The sequence below is a fragment of the Debaryomyces hansenii genome (assembly GCF_000006445.2).
Source record: "Debaryomyces hansenii CBS767 chromosome C complete sequence".
In the NCBI taxonomy this organism is placed as follows: domain Eukaryota; kingdom Fungi; phylum Ascomycota; class Pichiomycetes; order Serinales; family Debaryomycetaceae; genus Debaryomyces; species Debaryomyces hansenii.
The window spans coordinates 224,651-250,213 of NC_006045.2; the positions used below are offsets into that span (position 1 = coordinate 224,651).

At 35.3% G+C, this 25,563-nt stretch overlaps 13 protein-coding genes across 13 annotated transcripts; 7 read left to right on the top strand and 6 right to left on the bottom strand. All coding sequences in view use genetic code 12, as the record gives it.

Moving 5' to 3' along the window:
• Nucleotides 1-118: 118 nt before the first annotated feature.
• Nucleotides 119-1,687, top strand: DEHA2C02486g (DEHA2C02486p; the record flags this gene model as incomplete). The annotated part of the gene is made up of 1 exon (XM_457788.1): nt 119-1,687. The coding sequence occupies one exon, from the start codon at nt 119-121 to the stop codon at nt 1,685-1,687; it is 1,569 nt and encodes a 522-aa protein (XP_457788.1).
• A 236-nt stretch (nt 1,688-1,923) lies between these two features.
• DEHA2C02508g (DEHA2C02508p) lies at nt 1,924-3,189 on the top strand (the record flags this gene model as incomplete). Its single annotated transcript, XM_457789.1, has 1 exon — nt 1,924-3,189. The coding sequence occupies one exon, from the start codon at nt 1,924-1,926 to the stop codon at nt 3,187-3,189; it is 1,266 nt and encodes a 421-aa protein (XP_457789.2).
• Nucleotides 3,190-4,145: 956 nt separating this feature from the next.
• DEHA2C02530g (DEHA2C02530p) lies at nt 4,146-5,789 on the top strand (the record flags this gene model as incomplete). The annotated part of the gene is made up of 1 exon (XM_002770112.1): nt 4,146-5,789. One exon carries the CDS (start codon nt 4,146-4,148, stop codon nt 5,787-5,789), a length of 1,644 nt encoding a protein of 547 aa, XP_002770158.1.
• A 314-nt stretch (nt 5,790-6,103) lies between these two features.
• DEHA2C02552g (DEHA2C02552p) lies at nt 6,104-9,334 on the bottom strand (the record flags this gene model as incomplete). The annotated part of the gene is made up of 1 exon (XM_457790.1): nt 6,104-9,334. The coding sequence occupies one exon, from the start codon at nt 9,332-9,334 to the stop codon at nt 6,104-6,106; it is 3,231 nt and encodes a 1,076-aa protein (XP_457790.2).
• Nucleotides 9,335-9,623: 289 nt separating this feature from the next.
• DEHA2C02574g (DEHA2C02574p) lies at nt 9,624-10,631 on the bottom strand (the record flags this gene model as incomplete). The annotated part of the gene is made up of 1 exon (XM_457791.1): nt 9,624-10,631. The coding sequence occupies one exon, from the start codon at nt 10,629-10,631 to the stop codon at nt 9,624-9,626; it is 1,008 nt and encodes a 335-aa protein (XP_457791.1).
• Nucleotides 10,632-10,820: 189 nt separating this feature from the next.
• DEHA2C02596g (DEHA2C02596p) lies at nt 10,821-12,395 on the bottom strand (the record flags this gene model as incomplete). Its single annotated transcript, XM_457792.1, has 1 exon — nt 10,821-12,395. The coding sequence occupies one exon, from the start codon at nt 12,393-12,395 to the stop codon at nt 10,821-10,823; it is 1,575 nt and encodes a 524-aa protein (XP_457792.1).
• Nucleotides 12,396-12,806: 411 nt separating this feature from the next.
• DEHA2C02618g (DEHA2C02618p) lies at nt 12,807-14,765 on the bottom strand (the record flags this gene model as incomplete). The annotated part of the gene is made up of 1 exon (XM_457793.1): nt 12,807-14,765. The coding sequence occupies one exon, from the start codon at nt 14,763-14,765 to the stop codon at nt 12,807-12,809; it is 1,959 nt and encodes a 652-aa protein (XP_457793.2).
• Nucleotides 14,766-14,912: 147 nt separating this feature from the next.
• DEHA2C02640g (DEHA2C02640p) lies at nt 14,913-17,339 on the top strand (the record flags this gene model as incomplete). Its single annotated transcript, XM_457794.1, has 1 exon — nt 14,913-17,339. The coding sequence occupies one exon, from the start codon at nt 14,913-14,915 to the stop codon at nt 17,337-17,339; it is 2,427 nt and encodes an 808-aa protein (XP_457794.2).
• An 18-nt stretch (nt 17,340-17,357) lies between these two features.
• Nucleotides 17,358-17,567, bottom strand: DEHA2C02662g (DEHA2C02662p; the record flags this gene model as incomplete). Its single annotated transcript, XM_457795.1, has 1 exon — nt 17,358-17,567. The coding sequence occupies one exon, from the start codon at nt 17,565-17,567 to the stop codon at nt 17,358-17,360; it is 210 nt and encodes a 69-aa protein (XP_457795.2).
• Nucleotides 17,568-17,726: 159 nt separating this feature from the next.
• DEHA2C02684g (DEHA2C02684p) lies at nt 17,727-20,786 on the top strand (the record flags this gene model as incomplete). Its single annotated transcript, XM_457796.1, has 1 exon — nt 17,727-20,786. The coding sequence occupies one exon, from the start codon at nt 17,727-17,729 to the stop codon at nt 20,784-20,786; it is 3,060 nt and encodes a 1,019-aa protein (XP_457796.2).
• A 1,170-nt stretch (nt 20,787-21,956) lies between these two features.
• Nucleotides 21,957-23,735, top strand: DEHA2C02706g (DEHA2C02706p; the record flags this gene model as incomplete). The annotated part of the gene is made up of 1 exon (XM_457797.1): nt 21,957-23,735. The coding sequence occupies one exon, from the start codon at nt 21,957-21,959 to the stop codon at nt 23,733-23,735; it is 1,779 nt and encodes a 592-aa protein (XP_457797.2).
• A 480-nt stretch (nt 23,736-24,215) lies between these two features.
• Nucleotides 24,216-24,899, bottom strand: DEHA2C02728g (DEHA2C02728p; the record flags this gene model as incomplete). Its single annotated transcript, XM_457798.1, has 1 exon — nt 24,216-24,899. One exon carries the CDS (start codon nt 24,897-24,899, stop codon nt 24,216-24,218), a length of 684 nt encoding a protein of 227 aa, XP_457798.1.
• A 309-nt stretch (nt 24,900-25,208) lies between these two features.
• On the top strand, nt 25,209-25,409 carry DEHA2C02750g (DEHA2C02750p; the record flags this gene model as incomplete). Its single annotated transcript, XM_457799.1, has 1 exon — nt 25,209-25,409. The coding sequence occupies one exon, from the start codon at nt 25,209-25,211 to the stop codon at nt 25,407-25,409; it is 201 nt and encodes a 66-aa protein (XP_457799.1).
• Nucleotides 25,410-25,563: the final 154 nt, after the last annotated feature.

Consider the following 25,563-nt stretch of genomic DNA (forward strand, 5'->3'; position numbering starts at 1 on the left):
GTTTCCCTTAAATAAATATGGAGTAAATTACAGAAATAAATTTGGAGTTAATATTTTGTAATTTTTCATAAACTATTAGTTATTAACTTCAAGATACGCAAAGTAAAGGCTCGTAGAAATGACCGACTCCGTTCCAACATTCAAAGACTTATCGTTTTATTCTGATCCAGAATCAAACAACTCAAGATATGTAAAATTGATTCAAAAATTCCAGGAAAATTTTGGAATTAAACCAGAATTTATTAGTCGTTCACCTGGAAGAGTCAACTTGATTGGGGATCACATTGATTACAATCACTTTTCTGTATTGCCAATGGCTATTGATGTTGATGTTATCGGCGCTGTTGGTACTAGTGATGATCATAAGGTAGTATTAACCAATACTGACGAATCGTTTGCAAAGGAAGAATTCGATTTAGCCTCTGATGGGAGTGTTATTGAAATAGATAAGACCAACCATACTTGGGGAAATTACTTTAAATGTGGATTGATTGTTGCTCATAAGTATATCAGAGACAATTTCCCTGAAAGTGTGGATAGCGGTTCAAAACCATTGAAAGGTTTAAGATTAACATTCAACGGTACTGTTCCTACTGGTGGAGGCTTATCTTCATCCGCTGCATTTTGTGTTGCCTCAACCTTAGCAATCTTAAGAGCTAACGGAGTAACGTCAATTTCGAAAGCTGATTTGACAAGAATTACAGTTGTGTCTGAGCATTACGTTGGGGTCAATACCGGTGGTATGGATCAATGTGCATCCATATACGGTGAGCAAAATAAAGCATTACTAATTCAATTTAAGCCTAAATTAATTGGTATTCCATTTGAGATCCCTGTTATTAAGCCTAATGACATGGTATTTTTGATTTCTAACAGTTTGCTCAAAGCAAACAAACACGAAACTGCTCCAACAGACTATAATTTAAGAGTGGTAGAAATTGCCGCTGCATCAGAATTATTTGCTAAAAAATTCAATTTGAATTTACCTAAGGATTCAAATGTATCTACAGGTACATTAAGAGGCTTCATGGACAAATATTTTGAAGAATATTTAAAGAAAGATGCTTGGGATGGTAGCGATATTGATGTTGGTATCAGTCGTTTAGAAGAAATGTTGAAGCTAACTGAAACTGCTTTCAGTGTTGATGAAAAAGTTGGTTTCGAAACATCCGAAATCGCCAAGCAATTAGGTTTATCGGTGGAAGAATTTACAAAGATCTTTTTAACTAAAGCTCCAGTCAGATACCAGAAGTTGAAGATTTACCAGAGAAGCAAGCATGTATTCTCTGATTCGTTGAGAGTTTTGCAGGTCTTAAAATTGTTAAGGAATTACAATCCAAGCGAAGACTCCGAAGTGTTCTTGAAAAAATTTGGTACTTTGTTAAGTGATTCCCATCACTCTAGTGATATTTATAACGATTCTTCAAGGCCCGAATTAGATCAACTTTGTGAAATATCTACAGCTAACGGTGCATATGGTGCAAGAGTTACTGGTGCTGGGTTTGGAGGTTCAGTAGTTCATTTAACAACTGCTGATAAATTATCCAACGTTGTAACAGCATTAACTGAGCAATATTATAAAAAACATTTCCCAGATATCACTCAACAAGAATTGGCTGAAGCCATCGTGGTTTCGAAGCCAGCTACTGGTAGTTGCATTGTTGAATTAGATAGTATCTCGTTATAAGTGTAAAGCGAATATATGTACATTCCGAACTTCTCCGCGATCGCAAAATATAGGAAATGCGACAATCAGTTGATTTTAAAGATCGCCCCATCAGTAGCGATATCGGATGGTTTTTAAAAATGAGGCCAGAATAAGAATATCTGGGATAAACCTTTACACGATGTATATATAAAAGCTCTTGCCTTTGGATGTGTTCATATTTTATATTCGTAAATCACAATTATTTTTAATAAATTATGACTTTAAGTATACTTCCATTATTAGAATTCAAAACTCCAAAGCATGCAAGGCGTGCTCTCAAATATACGGGTGCGGCTAATCCACAATTACTGCTCGATGGGTTTTATCTCAATGAAAGACTTCAATTGAAACATAAGATAGGTGCAGGCACATATGGATTAATATATCTTGTTGAAGATTTAATGACCGGGCAGAAATTTGCGGCAAAAATGGTTTTAACTGATACACCAAATAGAGTAGATGGATCTTCGGTTGAAGAGAATAAAAAGAGAATTAAGACAAGATTATTCGATTACTTTAATTCCAAGCAAAGAGTAAATACAAATGAATTGAGTTTGCACTATATTCGGAATGAGGGTCTTCAGTCTCCATTTTTAAGAGAAATTGCATTGCACTTAAGAGTGCATCAACATCCAAATGTTATCACAATCCACAAGGTTATAAGTCTAGACAATGTGGCCATAGCGATAATAATGGATTATTATGAACAGGGTGACTTGTTTGACAACATAGTAGAGAATCGAATATTTATGTATCCTCCATACTATCAAGATAAGCAAACGTTAATGAAAAATGCAATGTTGCAGTTGATAGATGCAATCAAATTTTGCACAAGTCAAGGTATATATCACTGTGATCTAAAGCCAGAAAACATTATGGTCAGATATCAAAAGAGTTACACAAGGACGAACAAGAGTATTATTGACTATAATGAAATTCAACTCGTGTTGATAGATTTTGGTTTAGCCATGGATTCAGATATAATATGTTGCAACGCTCGCCGCGGTTCCAGCTTCTACATGGCACCAGAAAGAATTACCAACTATGCAACTAGCGATTTCATTAGATCAAGACTTGACTTGGATCAATATAAATCCATAATGTGCGATAATCCCTCCAGTGCCAAATATTTCCCTACTTTAGCAGGTGACATATGGTCGTTAGGTGTATTATTTTTGAACATCACTAGTGCCAAAAATCCATGGCCTAGTGCATCAATAGAAAGGATTAATGGTAATAATGTTTTCCAATCCTACTTGAATGACGAAAAAGTACTCAGCTCTATTTTTGCAATATCAAATAACTTCAATTGTCTACTCGTGCAAATATTTAAGTTAAATCCGAACGATAGAATTTCCCTTGAAGATCTAGCTTATGAAATAGGACGCTGCAATTTTTTTAATAGTCTGTCAGTCTGCCAGCTACCAAGTCCTGTAGATAGCGAAGGAGACGATGACGACATGATACAGCCGGAAATATAATGCATTATTCACGTATATATCTCTTCTTACCATATTGTAACATCTCGTCTTCGGGCCCATGCTTATGCATGTTTTTAGTTCTTAAGGAGCCGTATTGCGGCACTTTTTCCGTTACTCTTGATCGCGTCATAACATCTAGTTAATCCACTGGAGATTGTCCTGCAGTGCAATGCGCCCCTCTAACCGTCTACCGGCCAAGATTTTTATCGTAACTTTTCATACCCCCCCTATTTTCCATGAATACAAGGCACTGTATCGTCTAAGCATCGTATTCGTACCGTGTGCTATAAAATATTGTGCCTATTCCTCCGGCGAGGCTTGTTTCGGATTAAAACCGAAAATGCCACCCGGAAAAAGTTCTAAGATTTACTTTTTGCATATGCCCCACCAAATTAAAAGCACTCTTACGAGCCGAACGTAATGTTGTGTCTGGATTCGCTTACATTTTTAACTATTTCTCAAACCTTTCTATTAGATTTTAAAGTTTAAATTTAAAGCTTAAATTTCAATCAGCCATTTGAATTGGATAGACTGGTGTAAACTTAGTTCACATTCAGATTCGGATATTTTCATGGCATCTAATCAATTACGCGGCAATTGCGGCCATACTCTTTCGTATCTTGGGTCTCGTTAAATTAATAAATCGTCCGATTTGCGTGTCATCATTTCCCCAGCGCGCACTCCAGACGCAGACATTTTGTTTCTGTATGGAGTCAGCTAAAACAAGAAAATTTTTCTCGCAAAACCGACTTAAACAAAGGAAGGTGCGGAAAATTGCCCCACATTACATGTTTGAGTTTGCATGAAGTAAAAAAACATGATACGCATGTCATTATATTATAGAACAAGGCCAGTATTTGCAATATGGAGGAATTTTGGGAAATAATATAAAAGGTGGACGAATCTCCCCAATAAAATTATATTTTTCTTCATTATAAGCTAAGCTACTTATTAAAATGGGTTACGAAGATAAATTAGTGGCTCCTGCTTTAAAGTTTAGAAACTTTTTGGACAAGACTCCAAATATCTATAATGTTTTTGTTATTGCTCTGATTTCATGTATCTCCGGGTTGATGTTTGGTATTGATATCTCATCTATGTCTTTATTTATTGGGGATGACAAATACATTAAATACTTCCATAAACCTAGCACAACCATGCAATCGTTTATTACTTCGGCTATGTCTTTGGGTTCATTTTTTGGATCAATATGTTCTTCTTTTGTGTCCGAACCATTTGGCAGAAGATCATCGTTAATGGTATGTGGGTTTTTCTGGTGTGTTGGTGCTGCTATTCAATCATCTGCTCAAAATCAAGCGCAATTGATTATCGGCCGTTTTATTTCTGGTTTTGGTGTTGGTTTCGGTTCATCAGTTGCTCCAGTTTATGGATCTGAATTAGCTCCTAGAAAGATCAGAGGTTTAATTGGGGGTCTTTTTCAATTCTCTGTCACTTTGGGTATCTTAATCATGTTCTATATCTGTTATGGTTTGAATTTTATTAACGGTGTCGCATCCTTCAGAGTTGCTTGGGGTTTACAAATCATACCAGGTTTAGTTTTGATCCTTGGTTGTTTCTTTATTCCAGAATCTCCTAGATGGTTAGCTAAACAAGGTTACTGGGAAGATGCTGAATATGTTGTTGCCAAGATCCAAGCTAAGGGTAACAGAGAAGATCCAGATGTTTTAATTGAAATGTCTGAAATTAAGGAACAAATTATGTTAGATGAACACATCAAGGCTTTCACATATGCTGATTTGTTCACTAAGAAGTATATATTGAGAACTGTTACTGCTTGTTGGGCTCAAGCCTGGCAACAATTAACCGGTATGAATACTTTGATGTATTATATTGTTTATGTTTTCCAAATGGCCGGTTACGAAGGTGATGCTAATTTGGTTGCTAGTTCCATTCAATACTGTCTTAACACTGGTATGACCATTCCCGCATTATACTTCATGGATAAGCTTGGTAGAAGACCAGTTTTATTAACTGGGGCTGCATTCATGATGGCTTGGCAATTCGCCGTTGGTGGATTATTGGCAACTTACAGTGTTGATAACCCTATCAGTGAAACCGTCAGAATTCAAATTCCAGAAGAACATGGCAAGGCCGCCAAAGCTGTCATTGCTTGCTGTTATTTATTCGTTGTTTCTTTCGCTTGTAGTTGGGGTGTTTGTATTTGGGTTTACTGTGCTGAAGTCTGGGGTGATAGTGCTTCAAGACAAAGAGGTGCTGCTCTTACCACTTCTGTTAATTGGATTTTCAATTTCGCCATTGCTATGTTCACTCCAAGTGCTTTCAAGAACATTACTTGGAAGACTTACATGGTCTTCGCTACATTCTGTGGTTGTATGTTTATCCATGTCTTCTTCTTCTTCCCAGAAACTAAGGGTAAGAGATTGGAAGAAATTGGTCAAATGTGGGCCGAAGGTGTACCAGCTTGGAAGTCTGCTTCTTGGCAACCATCTATTCCAATCGTGTCCGATAATGAATTACATAACAAGATGAAGATTGACCATAATGAAGATAACTTATTAAATTCTTCTTCACATTCTGAAGTATCCCAAGAGAAGGGCGATACTTCTCACATGACTTAAATTATTCTACAATATTTTCAGTACTAGACTATCAGTACTTAAAGGCTTCTATAAGTTGACATTTCAGTTCTCTCTATATATTTTAAATTCAATATATTAATATCACATATAATAATAATGATCGGATGTAGTGTTGGAAATAATGAACTAACAAGTGAAAACTTACAATGCATAGAATTTAAAGTGAAATGCTTCATAGAGAAGCTCAAGATTTGTATTAATGCCTGAAGGCAATTCTAGTCTAATAAGCTACGAATATAAATAGGGAGTTTGAAGAAAGGATAAAGAAAACAAATGGTGAACACAATGACCAATTAAGAAACCTCCATTGTGTTCGATTTCGAGAATGAAGAATATTTCATAAATGGATCATTCTTCTCTAAGTCGTACTCTGGGTTTTTGATCGTTGATTTACGGAAGTAAATTCTCTTGAACCACTTCCATAATTCGGCTCCAAGAAGGAATATAAGTGTAAAGCCAACGGCGAGTCCCCATTCATAACCGATAGGATCATGTAAAAAGACTATGTCATTGATTACAGGAATGTAGACGACTGGGAAAACTGATAAAAAGCCGCCAATAATAGACCAGAATAAGAACTGATTATCCCATAAGTCTATAGCTAATTGCTTTCCACGAGAAATTTCCAGCTCTGGACGCATATTGAAAAACGAATATCTCATATGAATACATTCCCAGGCTAATAATAACGCACACCATGTGAACGTTGCAAATGCTCCAGATCTACCTCTGAAGACTAAGTTACACGAGTCGCCCCCAGAGTCGTTGCAATTGGAACCAAGATTACCATCACCCACAGCAAAGACGATGAGAACAAAACAAGTTAGACAGCAGCATGCCATCCAGAAACCGTAAGCAATCATATCAATAATCACTTCCCAAGTGAAAATTGTTGCGTTTGGGGGCTGCTCTAAGATATCATCATTTGCTTTCTCTTGTCCTAATCCCATAGCAGGGAAACATGATGTTACCACAATAATCCACAACACTTCAACTGGAGCCAACGGAAAAACGGAAAATCCATCCTTGTCCATAAACGCTAAGCCGATCATCAAGTATAACGCTTGGGCAACATTTTCTGCTAACAACTGCAAAACGAATTTTTGAATATTCGATGACATTCTTCTTCCTTCTTCAATAGCGTTTAAAATTGATGCAAAATTGTCATCGGTCAAAACAATATCTGAGGCATCCTTAGCCACATCAGAACCATTAAGACCCATCGCAATACCGACATCTGCCTTTTTCAAGGAAGGAGAATCATTGACCCCATCCCCTGTCATAGCAACAAATTTACCACGGCGATGTAAAGCCTCGATCATTCGAACCTTGGTTTGAGGAGCACATCTTGCAATCACCAATGGCAATACCGGTAAATTGTCAATTTCATCGTTACTCAAAGCATCAAAATCATTTGCTGTCATAACCATGGATTTAACAACTTCTTCAGTATAATGATACAAATTACTCGGTAAAATACCGACTTCTTGAGCAATAGCCCTTGCAGTTCCATGATGATCACCAGTCAACATATGGACGTTGATTCCAGCCTTATGACATAATTTCACCGATGGAGCACTCTCTGGCCTTGGTGGATCGTAAATACCAATCAAACCCAAAAATATAAGGTTAGATTCAACACTTTCACGTTTGGATATATCTTCTTTCTCAATGTTGATGGACCTTTGGGCAAATGCTAAAACTCTAAGTCCTTCAGATGATAGCGCATTCATGTTCAGTTCGATAATCGATTTATCGGCTTCCGTTAACGGCAGCATATCTTCTTTACCATCCATGCCATACCAGTAAGAACAACAATCTAAAACTCTTTCAACAGCTCCTTTAGTATAAATAAACGAACTATTCTGATTATTCTGGTAAATCACGGACATTCTCTTAATTGAAGAGTCAAAAGGAAATTCGGCAATATGCTTTAAATTACCTTCTACCATTTGTTTTCTTGAAAGTCCCAATCTCGTAGTGAAAACATTAATAGCAATCTCAGTAGCATCACCATTAGCCTCCCATTCAGGGGTACCATTTTCACCTTTAACCTGATCTACAGTGGCAATATTAGCTAATGTAGCAGTTTCTAGCCATTTCTCAAATAATTTGGGAGTTGGCTCAGGCAACTTCGATGCAAAATCAGTTTCTTCGTCGGTTTCTTTAATGAATTTAGGAGACGAATCAGCAAAGGAAAGATCACCGACGGTTGGATTGAAGGGTTCATTGGAATTAGTAACGGCGTAAGTCCCGGTAGATGGAATCCATACTTTTCTAGCAATCATTTTACCCATGGTCAATGTACCTGTCTTATCTGAACAAATATCATTGATACCTCCTAAAGCCTCTAAAGAATCTAATTTTCTGACAATAACATTTTTAGTCACCATAACTTGAGCTCCAATCGCCATTGTGATTGTTAATACAACGATTAACGACGATGGAATCATAGATAACGCAACACAAATAGCGTATATTGCAACACTCCTGTTAACATTCATTTCTTGCGATGCCATTACAACAATTGCAAATAAGACGGCAACCCAAAATAAAATGATTGCCAACCAAGCCAACCTTCTTTGTAGTGGTGTACCAACGTTTGTACCCAAAACATTGCAGATAATATTTTTAGTAGATTTTGCAATAGCGACTATATAAGCCTTGAAATTAGAATTTGACTTATCCACCTTAACAATGAGAGCATCTTCGTCAGATCTTAATGACTTCGCAATTTTACCGATCTCTGTATTTAATGCAGTAGATACAGCGATACCTGTACCTCTACCTTTTGAAACGACTGATGAACTGAAACACATATTCAACCTGTCTCCTACTGGTACTGGAATCGACAGGTCGGTATAAACATCCTCGGCACATTTTGCTACTGGTAATGATTCACCTGTAAGCAAAGCTTCATCAGTTTCAAGGTTCATCGAGTCTATCAACCGCAAATCAGCTGGGATAGTATCTCCCACTTTGATGCAAACAACATCCCCAGGAACAACTTCCTCTGCATTAATATCACTTTCTACTCCATCTCTAAGAACTCTGGCTGAAGGAGTGCTTAACGATCTCAAAGATCCCATAGTTTTCTCAGCCTTATATTCCTGGATAAAGCCGACAAAAATGTTAATGAACACAACAAAGCCAATAACTCCACCAGAAATCCAATCCTTAATAGCAAGTGCTATCACCATCGAGATAATCAACACCAAAATCATAGCATTGAACACCTGATGGGCAAAAATCTTCGTAAGTGAAATTTTTTCTTCTTTACCCAAGTTATTTCTGCCATACTTGTCTAAATTGGCCTTCGCCCGGGAATCTTCTAGTCCCTTTGCAACATCAACATCGAAGTTATTTGCTACTTGTTCAACTGTTAATCTATAAGCTAATTTACCTTCACTCGAATTAGCATTCACATGAGTTTTCGATTTTTCACAGCTTTCATTTTCATAGATTTGACTAATGTGCGGTTCATCTTTACTGTTCTCAATCGATCGACGTACTTCTTTTTGCATAAACTCAACGTATGGCCGTAAACTTATTTAAGAAGTAGGGCTTTCTTTAGTAACAAAGAGTTATCAAAAAAATTAAAACGGACGAAAAAGTACTATTTATGTATTGACAATGGAATAGTTATGAGCCTAAACACGTACCAATTTTTTTTTCATTTTGTCACAAATGCCAAGGCTAATAAAACAAGCTGCCTACAACCATGTGGCAAATAATATCTAGCATGTATTACATGATTTGTTGCTGAGACGTAATTTAAATACAATTATCTAATCATATATTTCAAACGTATATTTAGAGAGATAATTTTGCTAATTGTAATACGGCATCTTTGGTATTTGCACCACCAATAAACCCAGCCGCATGTACGAAGATACAACCTGGAACACCAGTCAATTCAGATAATTCTTCGTCTCTTATACCCCTCCATTTTTCAGGTAAGCCTAATCTGAATTCGAAAGAAGTTGAAGTTACGGAGACTGTAGAAATTCTCCATTTACTCGACGAGTCTTGGAACAAGACGAACTTAATTTCACCTTGCTTGCTAGCATCTTTTTCGATGGAATATAAATGCTCTTTCCAAGGACAGAAATTATCCAAAATGATGATTTCACCTGATTTGTCAACGTCAAACCTAGAATTGAATGCTCTCTCAACAATCTGTTTGGCAGGTAACCAGGATTTTCCGTAGCCTGTCAATAAATTTACGAAGACTTGGCCCATCAACTGACTACTCGTACTGAAAGCAGCATCAAAGTCGGCGTCAGTAGGATCGGTGTTCCATGAAGGGTTAAGTCTAGAGACAATCGATGGCAACGTGATGTTTCTGTCGTTGAATTTTTTGTTTAATTCGACGTCTTTTGAGTAATTGTTAATACCATTGTCGTTGGCATCCAAAGCTTCGATAAATTCCTTGTAGACTTTGTTGTATAATAAATCGACGTTGCTGTCATTGATGCTCAATACATGGCTGATGATTTCCTTACCAAAGTGCTTATATATTAAACCAGCCGATGATAATTTAGTTTTATATTCAGCAGAGAAAGTTTCGTTGAATTCTCTTTGATGGTGATCAAACCACTTGATACCATCGTACTTACCACCAACATCAATAACTACGTCACTTGATTCCCAGTCAGATGGGTTTCTTGATCTGATCAACTGGCTGTTTTGGTATTTTGGCAACAATTTAATCATGAATACGGCCAACGATTCATCGGCGTGGAAGGAGCCTGAATGGGTACAAATCTTCAACATGGTAGAATCTAATTTTATTTTCTTATTACTGTCGGTATCTGACATGTGTACGTAGTTTATAGTGTATTCAGAGCTATGATGAACACTGCAATATTGATATTATAGTATGGAGTGAAAAAAATGAGTGCGATGACCTAAGCATATTTCAGCTAATGAACGGTCACTATTACTAAACATTTCTAGCTCTAACATTACGGGGGGATTAAACGAATTGACGTATATGAACATATTTATCTACTTATTTAAGGAAATAAAAACACCATCCTGATGGCACATTGTTAATTGGACATTTTTTCTAGGTGGATAAGGTCTGTCATCTCTGGACACCAAGTTGGGGAACATTTGAATTAATCTAACCACAACATAAGAAGCTTCAGTCAATGCAAACTGTTGACCTAAACAAATTCTTGGCCCACCGTTGAATGGTACATAAGCCCATCCTACTTTTTTATTTTCAGCCCATCTTTCAGGTCTGAATTCTCTTGAATCTTTACCGTAGTATTGCTCGAGTCTGTGAGTGGTGTAAACAGAGTATGCTACGGTGGTACCCTTTGCAACATAAACTGGGTCCTGCTTATCTGGACCTCCGCCTCTTGGAATAGTTGTATCTTTAGTTGAAACTCTGAAGTTGATAGGCACGGATGGGTATAATCTTAACACTTCATTCAAAACAAATTTCAAGTACTCGCATCTCTTCAACGATTCAAATGTTATAGTTTCAATACGAGGGTTGGCACCATCTCCAAAATGAGTGTATATTTCGTTCTTCAACTTTTCGAACACATCAGGATTTCTGGCCAATTCGAAGAAAGTAAACGACAACAAACCCGCAGTAGTATCTCTACCGGCCAAGAGAATGTTCAATAATTGGTCCTGTAAGATCTTAGGGTTTCTGGTTTGCTTGACTAATTCATAAAGGAAAATGTAACCATCCTTGGACTTTTTGTCCAATTCATCCTGCGACGTAGCTAAAGCTTGTTCCACATAATGCTTACAGAACTTATGAACCTTCGTATTGGAATTTCTAAACTCCTTATTGTTAATCAAGAAGTAGAACATCTGACTGTAAGCTCTAGAAGCCAAATAAGATTGAGAAAGGTTAAAAGAATCTGCAAAACTCGATTTACCATCAAAATCTAATGGCGCAACGTCTTTAACCGTTCCATCACGTAAAGAGTAGACAGATTCCCCAAACAAAAACTCGGTGGCAGCGTCAACAGTTAACCTGAAGAATAACTCTTGAATATCAAACGTCTCTCCCTTCTTGTTGCTGATATGTTCGGCAAGTGTCTGCAAATGTGGTTCCAATGTTTGAACATGAGCAACCTGTTCACGTGCAAACTGGGGCCTCAACAAGAGTCTGGAGTTTTTCCATCCATCTCCGTCTAAAGTGAATATACCATCTCCTAATAATGGCTTGAAGTGTGCATGTCTTGTACCCAACGCAAAATCATTAAATTGCGTAGCCAAAACTGCTTTTATATTTTCTGGATCTTGTGTGAAAATAATTGGTACCGTAGCCAACTTAAGTTTGAATGTTTGAGACTTCACTAGCGAGAAAAAATGCTCTGCATATTCAAGCATTGTACCCTCACTTTTGGTTTTTAACAAGTCCAATAGCAACTTAATCGAGAGAAACCCTCCAGGCACTAATGGTGGTTCTTTGCATCCGTACTTTTGCTTAAATTGATAAGCCTTTATACTGGTGCCTATATACCAAACCAAAATTCCCCCCAAGGCAATAACATACCATTGAGTAAGATATGGTGATATTTCTTCAACATAAGATTTTAATTTATCGGTAGACATATTATATTAGTAATTACTTGATTATATTGGTTGAAACAAATAATCGTCGGTCTGTCCCGTTTATAAGTTATTTATGGTGATGAGTGCGGAAGAAATCACTTGACCTCCTCCGCACTATTAAAGTCCGTATCTTACGTTCCCCTCGTAATCCGAATAGCATAGGATAATCTTAATAATGGTCCCTTTGCTTGTATACAGAAGAAGTGCTGTTTATTGATATTATTATGTAAATGCTTGTGAAAATGGTATACGTGAATCGGAAACTCTACGGATATCAGTATAGTTGAGTCTCATGCAGTTACTATTATTAGTAGAACGTCTAAATATAAGGAGCACGGAACATTTGTAATTTTAGTTGTAGAGATTTATGTGTTCACGACACTTTATTGTAATCGCAGCGACTGGTCTGATTCATTGACTATTGCGGATAATCTTGTTGTAGTTTTCTTTTGTCGCCTGGCTGTCGAAACTGATCTCGATATCGCTGTCAGAGGAATCCAGTTCGAAACGGATAGCAGGAGCATGTTTCGGTGGCTGTGAATACGATTTTGTTGGGCCAGTATTATTGTTTGTGTGGACAGTAGACGGCTTGTGATATTGAGATTCAAGTAATTTGGAAATTCGACTAGGCTGGCCGGTATGAACTCTGGGGCCAGGTTCGGAATCATTATCGCTGTCACTATAGTCAATTTTACGTTTCTTCATTCTCACGGGGCTTTGTAGTATGGTGTCATCTTTGAAGCGAGGTTCCGAGGTACTTGGCTCTTCATAGCGTTGTTTGTATTTCTCTAGCGTTTTCAAGTTCGTCTGCCATTTGTTCTTTTTGGAGTCGAGGTCCTCTTTGGAACTAGTAAGTTTACGCATGAACTGCTTTCGACTACTGATTTCATATAATTCCTTTAAATCTGTAGAGAGCTCCTTCCTTTGTTTTTGGGGACTTTTGTGGATTGTCTCGCCGACTTGTCTACTGGTCGGATCAAAACCAATCTTGTTGAGAATCGAACTATTGAATGCTGCCTTATTAACGGTGGGTTCTGGTTGATTAACGTTGTTTTTAATTAACCCTAGTTTTTTAAAGCTTGAGTTATTCAGCAATTTCAGTAATTTTTTCTCGAGAAGCTCATTATTCTTACTATCATTATGCTTTCGCCTTTTCACTTGGATATTATCGAGTAACTTAGGGTTTACAAAACTTTCTTCAAGCTTACCGCCTTCGTAATGATAGTTCGTTGTTTGTTGATTAATCTTTTCATAATTCAAGTAACCTCCACTGATTTTCCCTTTTGCATTAGTCGATAAATACATGGATTGTTTTTGACCTTGTTTATTCGTGGGCGATTTTAAATTGACACTTCCATTCAATTCCATTCGTTTATTTTGGCTTTGTTTATACTTAATCTCTTGATGATAGTTACAAAGGTCAGATTTCAGAATGTTTATGACAGAATCACAACGCGTCTGGTCTTTCTTGACCATTGAACAATGACCAAAATCCCTCGAAGAGCCAATCTCTAATATGGAATCGACTCCGTCATTTATAGACAAGTTAAATCCATTAAATGGTGGCTTCCATGGGTTAACATTAGGATTTAATACTGCAACAATATCACCAACTCGTAACTTCCAATACTTTTTGAAAGCATCTCCAAATATCATTAGATCAACTGACAAGTTTAAATCACCTAGTGTTACTTTCATATACTTCGATCTCTTTTCATTAGAATTTGTCTTGGTTAATTTGGGTTCTGACTTATTTGTTATTACTCCGATTACACACCAATTAGCATAATCAGGTTCGTGACACCCAGGTGCTGTTACTTTGGCATATAGTTTGTCTATTTTTAGGATCTTTTTTTCGGCAAATAATTTCGTTAGATCTTCATGTTTAATATATCGCTTTCTCAAATGTAACGCAGAAAACAGTTCCTTTTCGTCAACCACAAGATCATGCAATTCTGGAATTTCAAATAAAAATTCTCTCTTCTCATAGTCAACAGTCTTCTTCGATATTTGACTGCTCTGATGCAATTTACTAAAAAACTGACTGGGTTCTTTATTCACATTACGCGTTATACTTAGACCACCCTTTTGCAGATCTTCCTTCAGCAAGTTAATAGTTTTACCTGACAGGTTCGGAATAATATTACCCTTAGGCTTGTAAATTATTGCAGCCGATTTACTCGACGGTGAAGGTGACCTGACAATTTGCTTTTCGACTAACTTCTTTTCATCATCTTTCTTTTGCAATTTCTTTTCTAGTATTTTTTGCCTCCTGACTTCAAATTCTTTCTGTAAATCAGCTAGTTCATCCGATGAACTATCAGTCAAACCATCTGCCGACTCAATTACTTCTTCTCTAGGGTCATTCATTGCAACATATTCTCCTATGTCCTTCTGTTTCTATGAAATGATATTTTATGTATGTAATTAAAGACTGCACATAAAATATTTGTCTATTTCGAGGTTTTTAACATTACGTATGAAGTTAAGACATTGCAGTTAACACTTAACTTTATAATGACCAGAGATAGAAGCAAGTCTATAGTGAAAAGAATTGCTCTGGATGTTCCCTCTTATAATGATGATAAATTGAATTTAGGGGAAACATCTGGGAATCAGTCTTCAGCAGAAGTGATTAAGGCTGATAAACCCAAGAGATATCGATCTAAATCCTTTAGTTTGGATAAGGCAAATAGAGATATAGTAGAAGATGATTTTCATCTTTTCCCTTTCAGTAAGAGAGAACACGAGTATCTCTGGCTGAAATACATTAACACATATAATTATAATTCAATTCTTAACCCAGACGAAATTATGAAAGTTAATAATATCTCCAATGATTTTATTCTTAATTTTCAAAGTAATTGCCAATTAAATATCGAAAATATTAATGATTTAATGGATGAAACTGAAACTATATTAAAGTCTTTGAATTTATTAGCATTGCAATATGATAAGGTATCGAGTGAAACAAGCGAGTTTGCGGATCAATCAACTAAGTTATTGAATACACAGTTGAAGTATGAAAGGGCTTCCGAAGAGATAAGTGAATCTTTAGAAATATTTGAGTCATTAGAAAGGATTACCAAGGCACTCACCAGTCCAGGTAATAATTTAATAAAGAGAAAGTCCTTTCAAGATATTTTGAATAAATTGGATAAATCTATAGAATTTATTGACAAGCATCCGCAATTCAAAGATATTGAACTATACAAAGTGAGGTTTAGACAGTGTATGACTAGGTCATTAACCTTAATTCGTAACTATTTGATTAATGAATTGAAGACATTACATGATGGCATATATTCTAAATTAAACAGATCGAATTCTGAAGAGGCAGCTAGAAATGTGACTATCGATATTTTGTTATATAATGAATTTAACAATTACATAACTGAAAATGAAGGTCAATTCTACAACTTTCCTAATTTGGTAAATGAAATAACCAAACGGATAGAATATCACGATGAATATAAGGGTTTATTACATGATGTTTTGCAACAGTATTTCAAAACAAGATCCAAGTTACTTGAGAAGTCTATATGGGATCATATAAATACGTCCGCAAAGAATAGTACTAAGGACCTAGTTCAATTTAGTCAGGATAATATTTCATTTTTCAAGAAGATTATTGACCGTGAGTTTTTAACCTTCACAAAATATTTTCATAATTCAGAATCTCTATCAATGCCTTCATTTATGAACTCTGAGTTATATAATTGGTTTATGGATATTATCGATCCTCTTTATGATACTTTGAGAAACAGGATTATTAGAGAAACTAATATAACTACTTTATGTCAACTAACTACCTTACTCCAAAAGTATTATGAGTTTGAAGATGATGAATCGGTAGCTGTTCTACAAGAAAACCAAATAAATTACGGCTCATTGTTTGAAACAATTTTGCAGGACGTACAATCTAGATTGATATTTCGAATTCAAATATATATCGATGAGAAGCTTATTAAATACAAGCCTAAGCCGGAAGATTTAAAAATTGGAAATAGAAAGAGAAGCTCCACCATAAACAATGAATCTGTTGTCGAGGAGAATCCTTTAGATATTGATTACAATGAGAATTTATTTAAGGATTTATATTTACCACTAGGTAAAGCATTAACAATATTGTCAAATATCTATGAATTAATCAATTCAGTAGTGTTTGATGATCTAGCCCACTATATTGTTCACAGTTGTATTTACATATTAAAAAATGGTGCTTATAAAATTTCCTTGACACATTTGGGAAAATTAGACTCTAAACTATATTACTTGAAAAATTTAATCATCTTGCAAAACCAGTTAAATAATTTTGACATTCAATATGTTAGGACGGAAACTACCTTGGACTTCACAAGTGGCATTAATGAAATATTTCAAACGTTTAGAAACGGTGAGTTTATCTATAATTATAACCAAAATGGTGGTTTTATTGAATTAGTTAAAAAGTCCGCACCTAAAGTGATCAATAATATGATAGATGCCAAATATGAAATAGAATTGGAATTGAATAACGCAGTCCATGAATTCATTACTGAATGCGCAAATATTATCAGTGAACCCATCTTGTCTAAAACTTCAAAGGAGGAACCGTTACAAAAATCTCTTTCGTTTAGAGACAACTTGATGACAGATTTACCAAAATTCCACAAAGAAGTCAAATTTTTCATTAATGAAGTCAACATCATAAAATACCTAATAGACAACCTTTGTAACTTAGTCATAACAACATACGAAAATTTCTATCATTTATTGGAAGAAGAGGTTCAACACAATGAGAAGCTAAAACACTACATGCAAGAAATTATGGAAGTTGATACTTTAATAGGTTTTATTACTGATATAGTTTCAGGACTATATGAAAGTGATGAAATTTCTCCACCACGTATTGAATTTAATGAAGATATATTAAATGATACCGAGATGAATGTTTCTGAATAGTTATATAGATTACACGTATTATTGTTCATCGAATGGATTGTAGATATTTTTCGATAATAATCTGTTTAATTCATTTTTCACTGCTTGAACTTTGTTCAGGTCTATAACTAGGTGTGTTTCATCAAGTTCCTCTATAACAATATCATGTCTTTCTGAATCTATTTTAAGGATCAATGCTTTAATAGAAGGGTCACACTGAACCATTACGCCTTTAATAGCTGACGGCATTCCATACGTATATCTACTTTAAAAATCAATTGATCTGCGTCAAGAAGATATTTGAATATATTTAATGATAACTTTTTGTGTAATTTTGATATTGTCATGTTCCATGTTATTTCAGTTGCATATTTAATTATAAGCTATTGGAAGAAGTGATGCTCCATAATGTCAGAAGAAGAGACAGTTCATAGTGATGATCCTATAGAAAAGGATTGTTTTGAAAAAGAAAATATAAATGGTAAGAAGGATGATGTTAGTAAAGATAATAAGGAAACCGTAGTGAAGGATAAGCAGGACATAAGTACAAATGACACGACAGAAATATCCCAAAATGACAAAGATGGGACTCAAGGTAATGGAGAATCACAGCATGGGACAAATAAAGATGAAATAATGGAGGAAAATAGAGTACATGGAGACAAGGGTGAAGAAGAGGAACAAGAGACAGATGGAGAAGAAACAGATGGAGAAGAGACAGACGGAGACGAAGAAGAGGAAGAGCCCCCCAAACTCATATACCAGAGATTGAATGGATTGCCACAGAATTTCTTCAATAGAGATCCAATATCAGCATGTAATTTTTATGAAACGGTTTTCATTTTCGCTACTCACTCAGGAATAATCCATATAACGAAGCCAGACTTTACGACAATCAGAACATTCAAGGCACATAGAGCTTCAATTTTGTCAATATACACTGATGGTCATTATTTTGCGACTGGATCGATGGATGGCACGGTAGTTATAGGCTCAGTCTCGGACGAGAAAGATATAATAGCATATGATTTTAAAAGGCCGATACACGCGGTTGTATTGGACGCCAATTATGCTAAGTCAAGAAGCTTTGTAAGCGGTGGCATGAGTGGAAAAGTTTTATTTTCTTCGAAAAACTGGCTAGGACAGAGAACTGATCTTGTTTTAGATGAAAATAATGGTCCTATCGTCTGTATCCAGCAGATGGACGATTTATTGTTGTGGATGAACGACATAGGTATCGTGATATACCAAATATCTAGGAAACAGAAAATATTGACTATAGATAAATCTAAAGATTCGCCGAGAAGCGATATATATTGGCCAAGAGTTCATTTTCCGGAGACAGATAGAATTTTAATTGCATGGGCGAATCGCATATGGTCTCTAAGAGTATCGATAGGGAAATCAAATGATGTCAGTGAACCATCCTCATCATCAAAGAGTAGGATATTACCTTCCACAGCTAGCATATCTTTTCGAACTATTCAAGAAAAAAAAGTTGAAATTGAGCACATTTTTAAAGTAGACGATTTTGTATCGGGAATTGCTAGTTTCAAAGATGACTTAATTATGATCTTGACTTATGTTCCTCCCGAAAGGGATGAAATTACCAAACATCTTATATTTAATAATCCGGATTTAAAATTAATCAATTCAACTACCGGTCAAGTTGAATTTGAGGAGGAAATTGGGCTTAAGAATATTGAAAATCTAGGATTAAATGATTTTTCATTAGGCTCTCACATCGACCTGAATAGAACAAGATATTTTATTATGAGTGCTAAAGATGGCGTAATAGCTCAAGAACTTCAGCTTCATGACAGATTAGATTGGTTTCTTGAAAAAGAGAAATACCTAGAAGCATGGGAGATAAGTAAGCATTTATCCTTGCTGCACACAAAAAAATTGAATTTAGGTATATTGCATGTTGATAATTTAATTAAACTAGGCGAGTGGAAAGATGCTGCTAATTTCCTATCTTCCTTGCTCTATTTAGATGTTAATGAAATGCCTGATGGAGATACAAAGAGTACTATTTATACTTCCCTTTCTCAAAATCTGAACAACGAAGATCATGATTCGCTAGTACGAGAAATCATTACCCAATGGCAGAGTTGGGCAAACATATTCATAAAGTCTAATCATATTGATTTATTGACAGATGTAATTCCAAAATCACCAAAATTGAATATAAAGGCTACTATTTATAATCAAATCTTGCAGTACTGGATACATCATATTGATTCGGATAACACTTTTTTCAGATTGATTGATAAATGGCCTATTGATTTATATGATGCTAAAAATATCGAATCTTTTATTGAGGAAATCTTAGAAAAGGATTCCAGTCCTAAACTACGTAAATGCTTAGCGAATCTTTACGTTAAATCTTTCGATTTCAAAAAGGCAGTCCCACATTTAGTGTCATTGAAGGATCCGAATATTATACAATTTTTATCATCAAATCACCTACTAGATACTTTTTCAGATGATATTCCTAAGTATATATCTTTGAGATTTGAAGGCAAAGAACTAGAGACATTGCCTATTGATAAATTAGAGAATCGTTTGGACGATATAATAAATATCCTTGTGGAAAATAGACACGAAGTACCCTCAGAACAGATTATGATAATGATGAGTAAAAATCATCTTGACTTTATAAACTACTTTTATTTGGAAAGATTGACAGCGATTGATCCATTTTTAACTAAGCAGTTTTCAAATGAACAAGTTGAATTATATTCTAGGTATGACAGTGGAAAGTTATTACCTTTTTTGTCAAAAAGTAGCACGTATGATATAGATCGAGCTATACGTCTTTGTGAGTCCAACGACTTTACAGAAGAACTAGTATATTTATTGGGAAAGATAGGTGAAAATAAGAGAGCTTTAACATTGATAATGAATAAATTGGATGATCCTGAAAAAGCCATTAAATTTGCAAAGCACCAGAATGACAAGGAGGTATGGCATATGTTATTAAATTATTCTATGAAGAAGCCAGCTTTTATAAAGACACTAATTGAATGTGCGGATGACCAGTCAAACTCTTTCTATGATCCTGTGTCAATCATAAGAGGTATGCCTGATGATGTTGAGATTGAAGGTTTAAAGAATTCTGTTGCAAAGATATCTAATAACAATGATCTAAACTTGTTATTGAATCAATTGATATTAGGCATTTTATATAACCAATCAGAGGATGTATCTAATTATTTTAGATCCGATAAATTACGAGGTTTAGAAATTGATGTCAGTTCGAAGTCTGTTATGCAATTAATTTCGAGGTTTGAAACGATTTTAGTAATGTCTATGGGAGAAACAAAGCATATTGATTTAGTCTCCGAAGCCGACTTTTTCAAAGACAATAATCGAAAGGTTTCCAACATTAAATCTTATACCGACTTAGATGAGAAACTAAAACATATCGCTTATTTTAAAAGATATCTATCTCAACATGATTAGTTTCATTTATAGCATAGAAAGTGATCGCATGGTTTTTGCATACCTAACTTTTAATAGACATTAATATATAAATTTCGTGAGTCATATTCACCAACAAATAGTAAAGTTCTGATCAGATATGAGATAGAACTCTTGCTATTCTAGGACGTTTGTATCGAAGACAGGCCTGAAAAATAAATAATCGAATAGTGTCAAAATTCTTTTGTTGATTCGTTGTCTTTTTTTCTTGAATGCAATGTCCTGCGTCTGGGAAATCATCCTCTGACTCTTCGAATATTCCAAACGATGAGCTAACAATTCCTCTTCTAATCTTTACAATTACTGATGTATTAATTGCTATTTTTTTTGTCTATAATGATATTCCCAGAACCACTATAAAACTTTTCATGTGGACTGCTCGTATAATATGCAAAAGCCACATATCCCGTAAACTAGATCACGCACACGGCATCGATTGAACCCGGCAGTAAATACCGATATTTGGACTACAAGCGACTTATCGACAAATATTATCTTCCATGTTTATGTAAAGTTTAATATTCATTCGTTATATAATAGAAGCTAAACGTATACAATGTGACAGCACTGGATTTTTTTACGGCGAGAATAGAGAATGCTCATTTTCCAGAGACGTACAGGCCACAACAGTTCAAGCGGGTAACGATACACTATCCAAAAAATAGAATAAGCTTTCAATGAAGACGCACCTTTTAAATATGTCTCTGTTAGGAACTAAATAAAGGTTTAGTCGTACCAATTCTGGCTAAAGCATATAATTATTTGCGTAACATAGTAGTTGTGTAAAAGAATGCATCTTGACAGGACGTCAGCGGATTTGAGATTATATGGTGCTGATAACCCAATAAGCCTTCGAGCACTAAGAGCAGGGAATCTACACGCATTAAATATGCTATCTATAGTCTATATGTTTTGACATCAGGAGTACGTGTATCAATATGGCCGCATTCTTCAGACAGTGATGTACGATATATTTACGATATTTACCTTTGTCTTAAATTTCGGACATCAAATTTTTCGGTGGCCCCCGTGGAACATTGTATGTGCAGTATTTGAAAATATCTAGTGAAAACTCTTGCTTTTTCTATTATGCATTTATTACAACGTCTCCTTTAATTCTTATCCTTTCATATTTTTTCAGAGCAACCCACAATGATCACAATGATCACTGATCATGTAAATTTTGGGTATGCAAGAGACCCATTTGTCTATGGATCATTGACGTTAGCCCTAGGTTTCGGAACTGTATATTATTTCAAAAGGTTTAGCATATGGAAGACTATCAAGACCCTGGGAATAAAATGCATACTCTCAAGGAATAAGTTATTCCATACTGTTTTCGGAGTATTCTTGATATTCCTTAATATATATGTGTGGGTTTACTTATCCTCTAAGTTTTTTACTACTCTGACATATTTAGGGTCGGACTTACATCAGTCACCTTTAACGCTGGCCATCCTAGATTTAAAGTATTCTAAGTTTAATGTACCAGGATATTCATTCATAGAAGAGAAAGTACAATTTGAATCAACAGAAGATTTTGAATGTGATGTTGTGCAATTCAGTGATAAAATGTCGTCAAGCCCAGCAGTTGCTGTTGACGGTGATTTAAGAAGAGTGAGGAATCAGGCTTTTGAATTAGCGAAATCCGACTATCCAATAGCAAAGAACTGTTTTTTGGACAAAGACGATGAATCCGAGGAAGATATACTACGCAAAAAATGGGCAAGATTCTGTGGGAGTAGTGTTTGGTTATCCAAATATGAAGTTCATTTCTTTGTCAATAGAATAGTATATGCGCATGAAAACGCAAGAAGCAGACCTACCATCAGTCTCATCGATGTCCAGATTTTCGATCGCGACTGGAATGAACTTACTGACTTCAAGATCCCACTAGCTGACGGGACAGAGCTTAATTTCCCGGGACTCGTTAAGATTGATATAGATCAAAATCCTAAACACAAACTTTCAGTTATGGGTCCTGAAGACCCACGTGTTGTATTAAGGAAGTACATTAACGATAATGGCGAATTGGAAGAAGAACCAGTGATTGTTTTTAATATGCGTCGTACCGAGATTAACTGGAACAGAGCCATGCATTTTTATAGACCCTTTAATGGTAATGACACTATCAGATTGACATTGAGAGATTTAAAGCCAAGATTTCGTGAGAAGAATTGGGCTCCATTTTTTGATGATAATGATCCTGACAATATTTATTTCATATACAATTTTAATCCCCTTCGTGTCATCAAATGTGGTCTTTCTGACGGTGTGTGTGATAAGGTTACTGGTCCCAGTTTCATAGATTCTAAAGCCGACGAATCAAAGCATGTCGGTGCATTAAGAGGGGGAACCAATCTCGTTCCAATACCGTCCGATCTTTTACCGAATCATCTTTTTTTTAGAAAATATTGGTTCGGTATTGCCAGATCTCATAATAGTGATTGTGGATGTTTGAAGGAAATTTATAGACCACACGCATTTATAATATCTCAAAATTTGGAGACAGGTGAGTTTACATTGGATTACGTAAGCTCTTTGATGGACTTCAATGTTATTGCAGAACCATGGTCCAAGAGACAAGGTATATGTAAAGATGGGAAGAATGTATTGATCCCGAACAGTATTGCCTATTGGGATCATGTTTTAAAATCGGATTCCACAGTTAAACAAGATTATATGGGCATCACTTTTTCGGAAGCGGATAGAACAAATAAAATAGTCCATGTAAAAGGATTTTGGAGCCATATATTGAAAGCTTTGAACAGTAAGGAAATTCGTCCGGGATCTCAGTCGATAGCCAGAATAAAGGAATATTATGCTGGGAATAATACTGAGCTCGAGAATGAATTGTTAGGAAGATGCGCTACATCTTTGGCTGAACAATATTGTGAAAACACGGCAATTAATCAGAAGTGGATTGATTAGAACTAAGGATTCTCTTCTCATTTAATCACTTTTCAAACTAGACTTGATAATTATTTATAGAACCTTAAATTATAATATATTTTTAAACATTAACTAATTATTTGAATATAATTTTGTAAACAAGCCAAATTCTAGGAACCACAAGCACCCATACCAGACCATGTAGCTTGTAATAAATTCGAATCAAGTTCGAACTCGCTTTATTTAGTGTGGTGTTTGATTTCATAAACATTGTATTCCTTCGATAATTACATTTCCAATAAATTAAAGTTTACTGGAGAAATACATACTTGTTAAAATATAAGATTGAAAGATATGATGGAAAAAAAGAGGCCCTACAACTGAAACATTCATAATCTAAAATACATTTAAGCCTATGTTAATGATGAAAATTCGTTTGCTAAAATAAAATACTCAAACTAGGCCATAAATTTAACTTCTTCAAATATTACAACCTTAATCGTCTATATAACCAACAATTTAAGTGGAAAATGGATTTAATCTAGAAAAAAGATTACCTGTTGCTCTAGAAAATATATCAGTAGCCAAATGGTTTGCTTTACCGAATTTATCACATTTAGTGAATGCCATGGCGTTCGTCAAGGACAAAGAAATTGAAATAATGATTAGCAATAAATACAAAAATTCGAATTTCAAAAGTGCTAAGAATCCCAATACAACCCATGCTGCAGGCTGTACATATAATAACGTCCAGAACACTTTAGAGTCAATTGGATTGATGTAACGGTTTGGATCCACTGTTTCAAATACCCATACATTTTCAAATTCTCCATTGGTCGATTTAATAACACTAACCTCATTCCACCATCTCAATCCTACCAATAACCTACCGGCTATGTTTTTCAAATTCCAAAAGTCACCGGAAACTAAAAGCACTATTATTATGAAATGTAAAATAAATTTATTCTTCTTGGTTATAATCCCAATCAACAAGGTCCCAAATAAATATATGAATAGAGGTGACACCCTGAAGAAAATGTAGAATAAAAGAGCAATTGGATGTGACGATTCTTTTAACTTTTGAGACCATGTCCATTCACTGGGAGATACATTGGCTCCAGCAGATGTTGCATTGGATTGTGCTGAAGGTTGTTGCGCTTGTTCCGGCACATCTGACTCAATGGCCGTATATGCTGAATTCATCGTTATCGTCTACTCTTTATTAGATGGCATGATCTCTTTTAGAAACATCACGGGAATATATGCGAATAAATTCTTGAAAATGATTTTATAAATCCCTTCATATAGACTATTTAACTACTTGTTGAAAGACGATTAACCTAACTATATTATAATGTCGTCAGCTTACCGTAAGTTCATAGGTGGTATTTCCAGAACTCAGCTAGAAACAACTAAAGTATGTGTTATTTAAAAATTTAAATTTTTATCTCTAATAGCTAGGACTAACAAAATTTTTAGTTTGGTTTTTACCTTTTGACGCCTATCTGTATAATGTACTACGTTGGGTTAGATTCTGATACAAAATTTAATTTACCAGGGTTCTGGCCAGATCCAGCTACTTTAAACCAAATCCCTAAGGAGCCACATGAAATTCAAGCGGAGATCGCAAGAATTAGACGAGCAAGAGCAGAAAAGAGAAAGAGATTGGAAGCCAAGGCAAGGGAGTTAGGTATCGACGAAGAAGTTAATTAGATATGATTTTGAAGTGTTAGGGTTATCAAAGATAATCAAGTATAAACAAAGCAGTGCTCATCTATCGTTATCAATACAGTAAATAGTAAAAAAAGGTCAAATCATAGGTGATTATTGATCTATATTAAAGTATATGTACATATAAAATACAAGT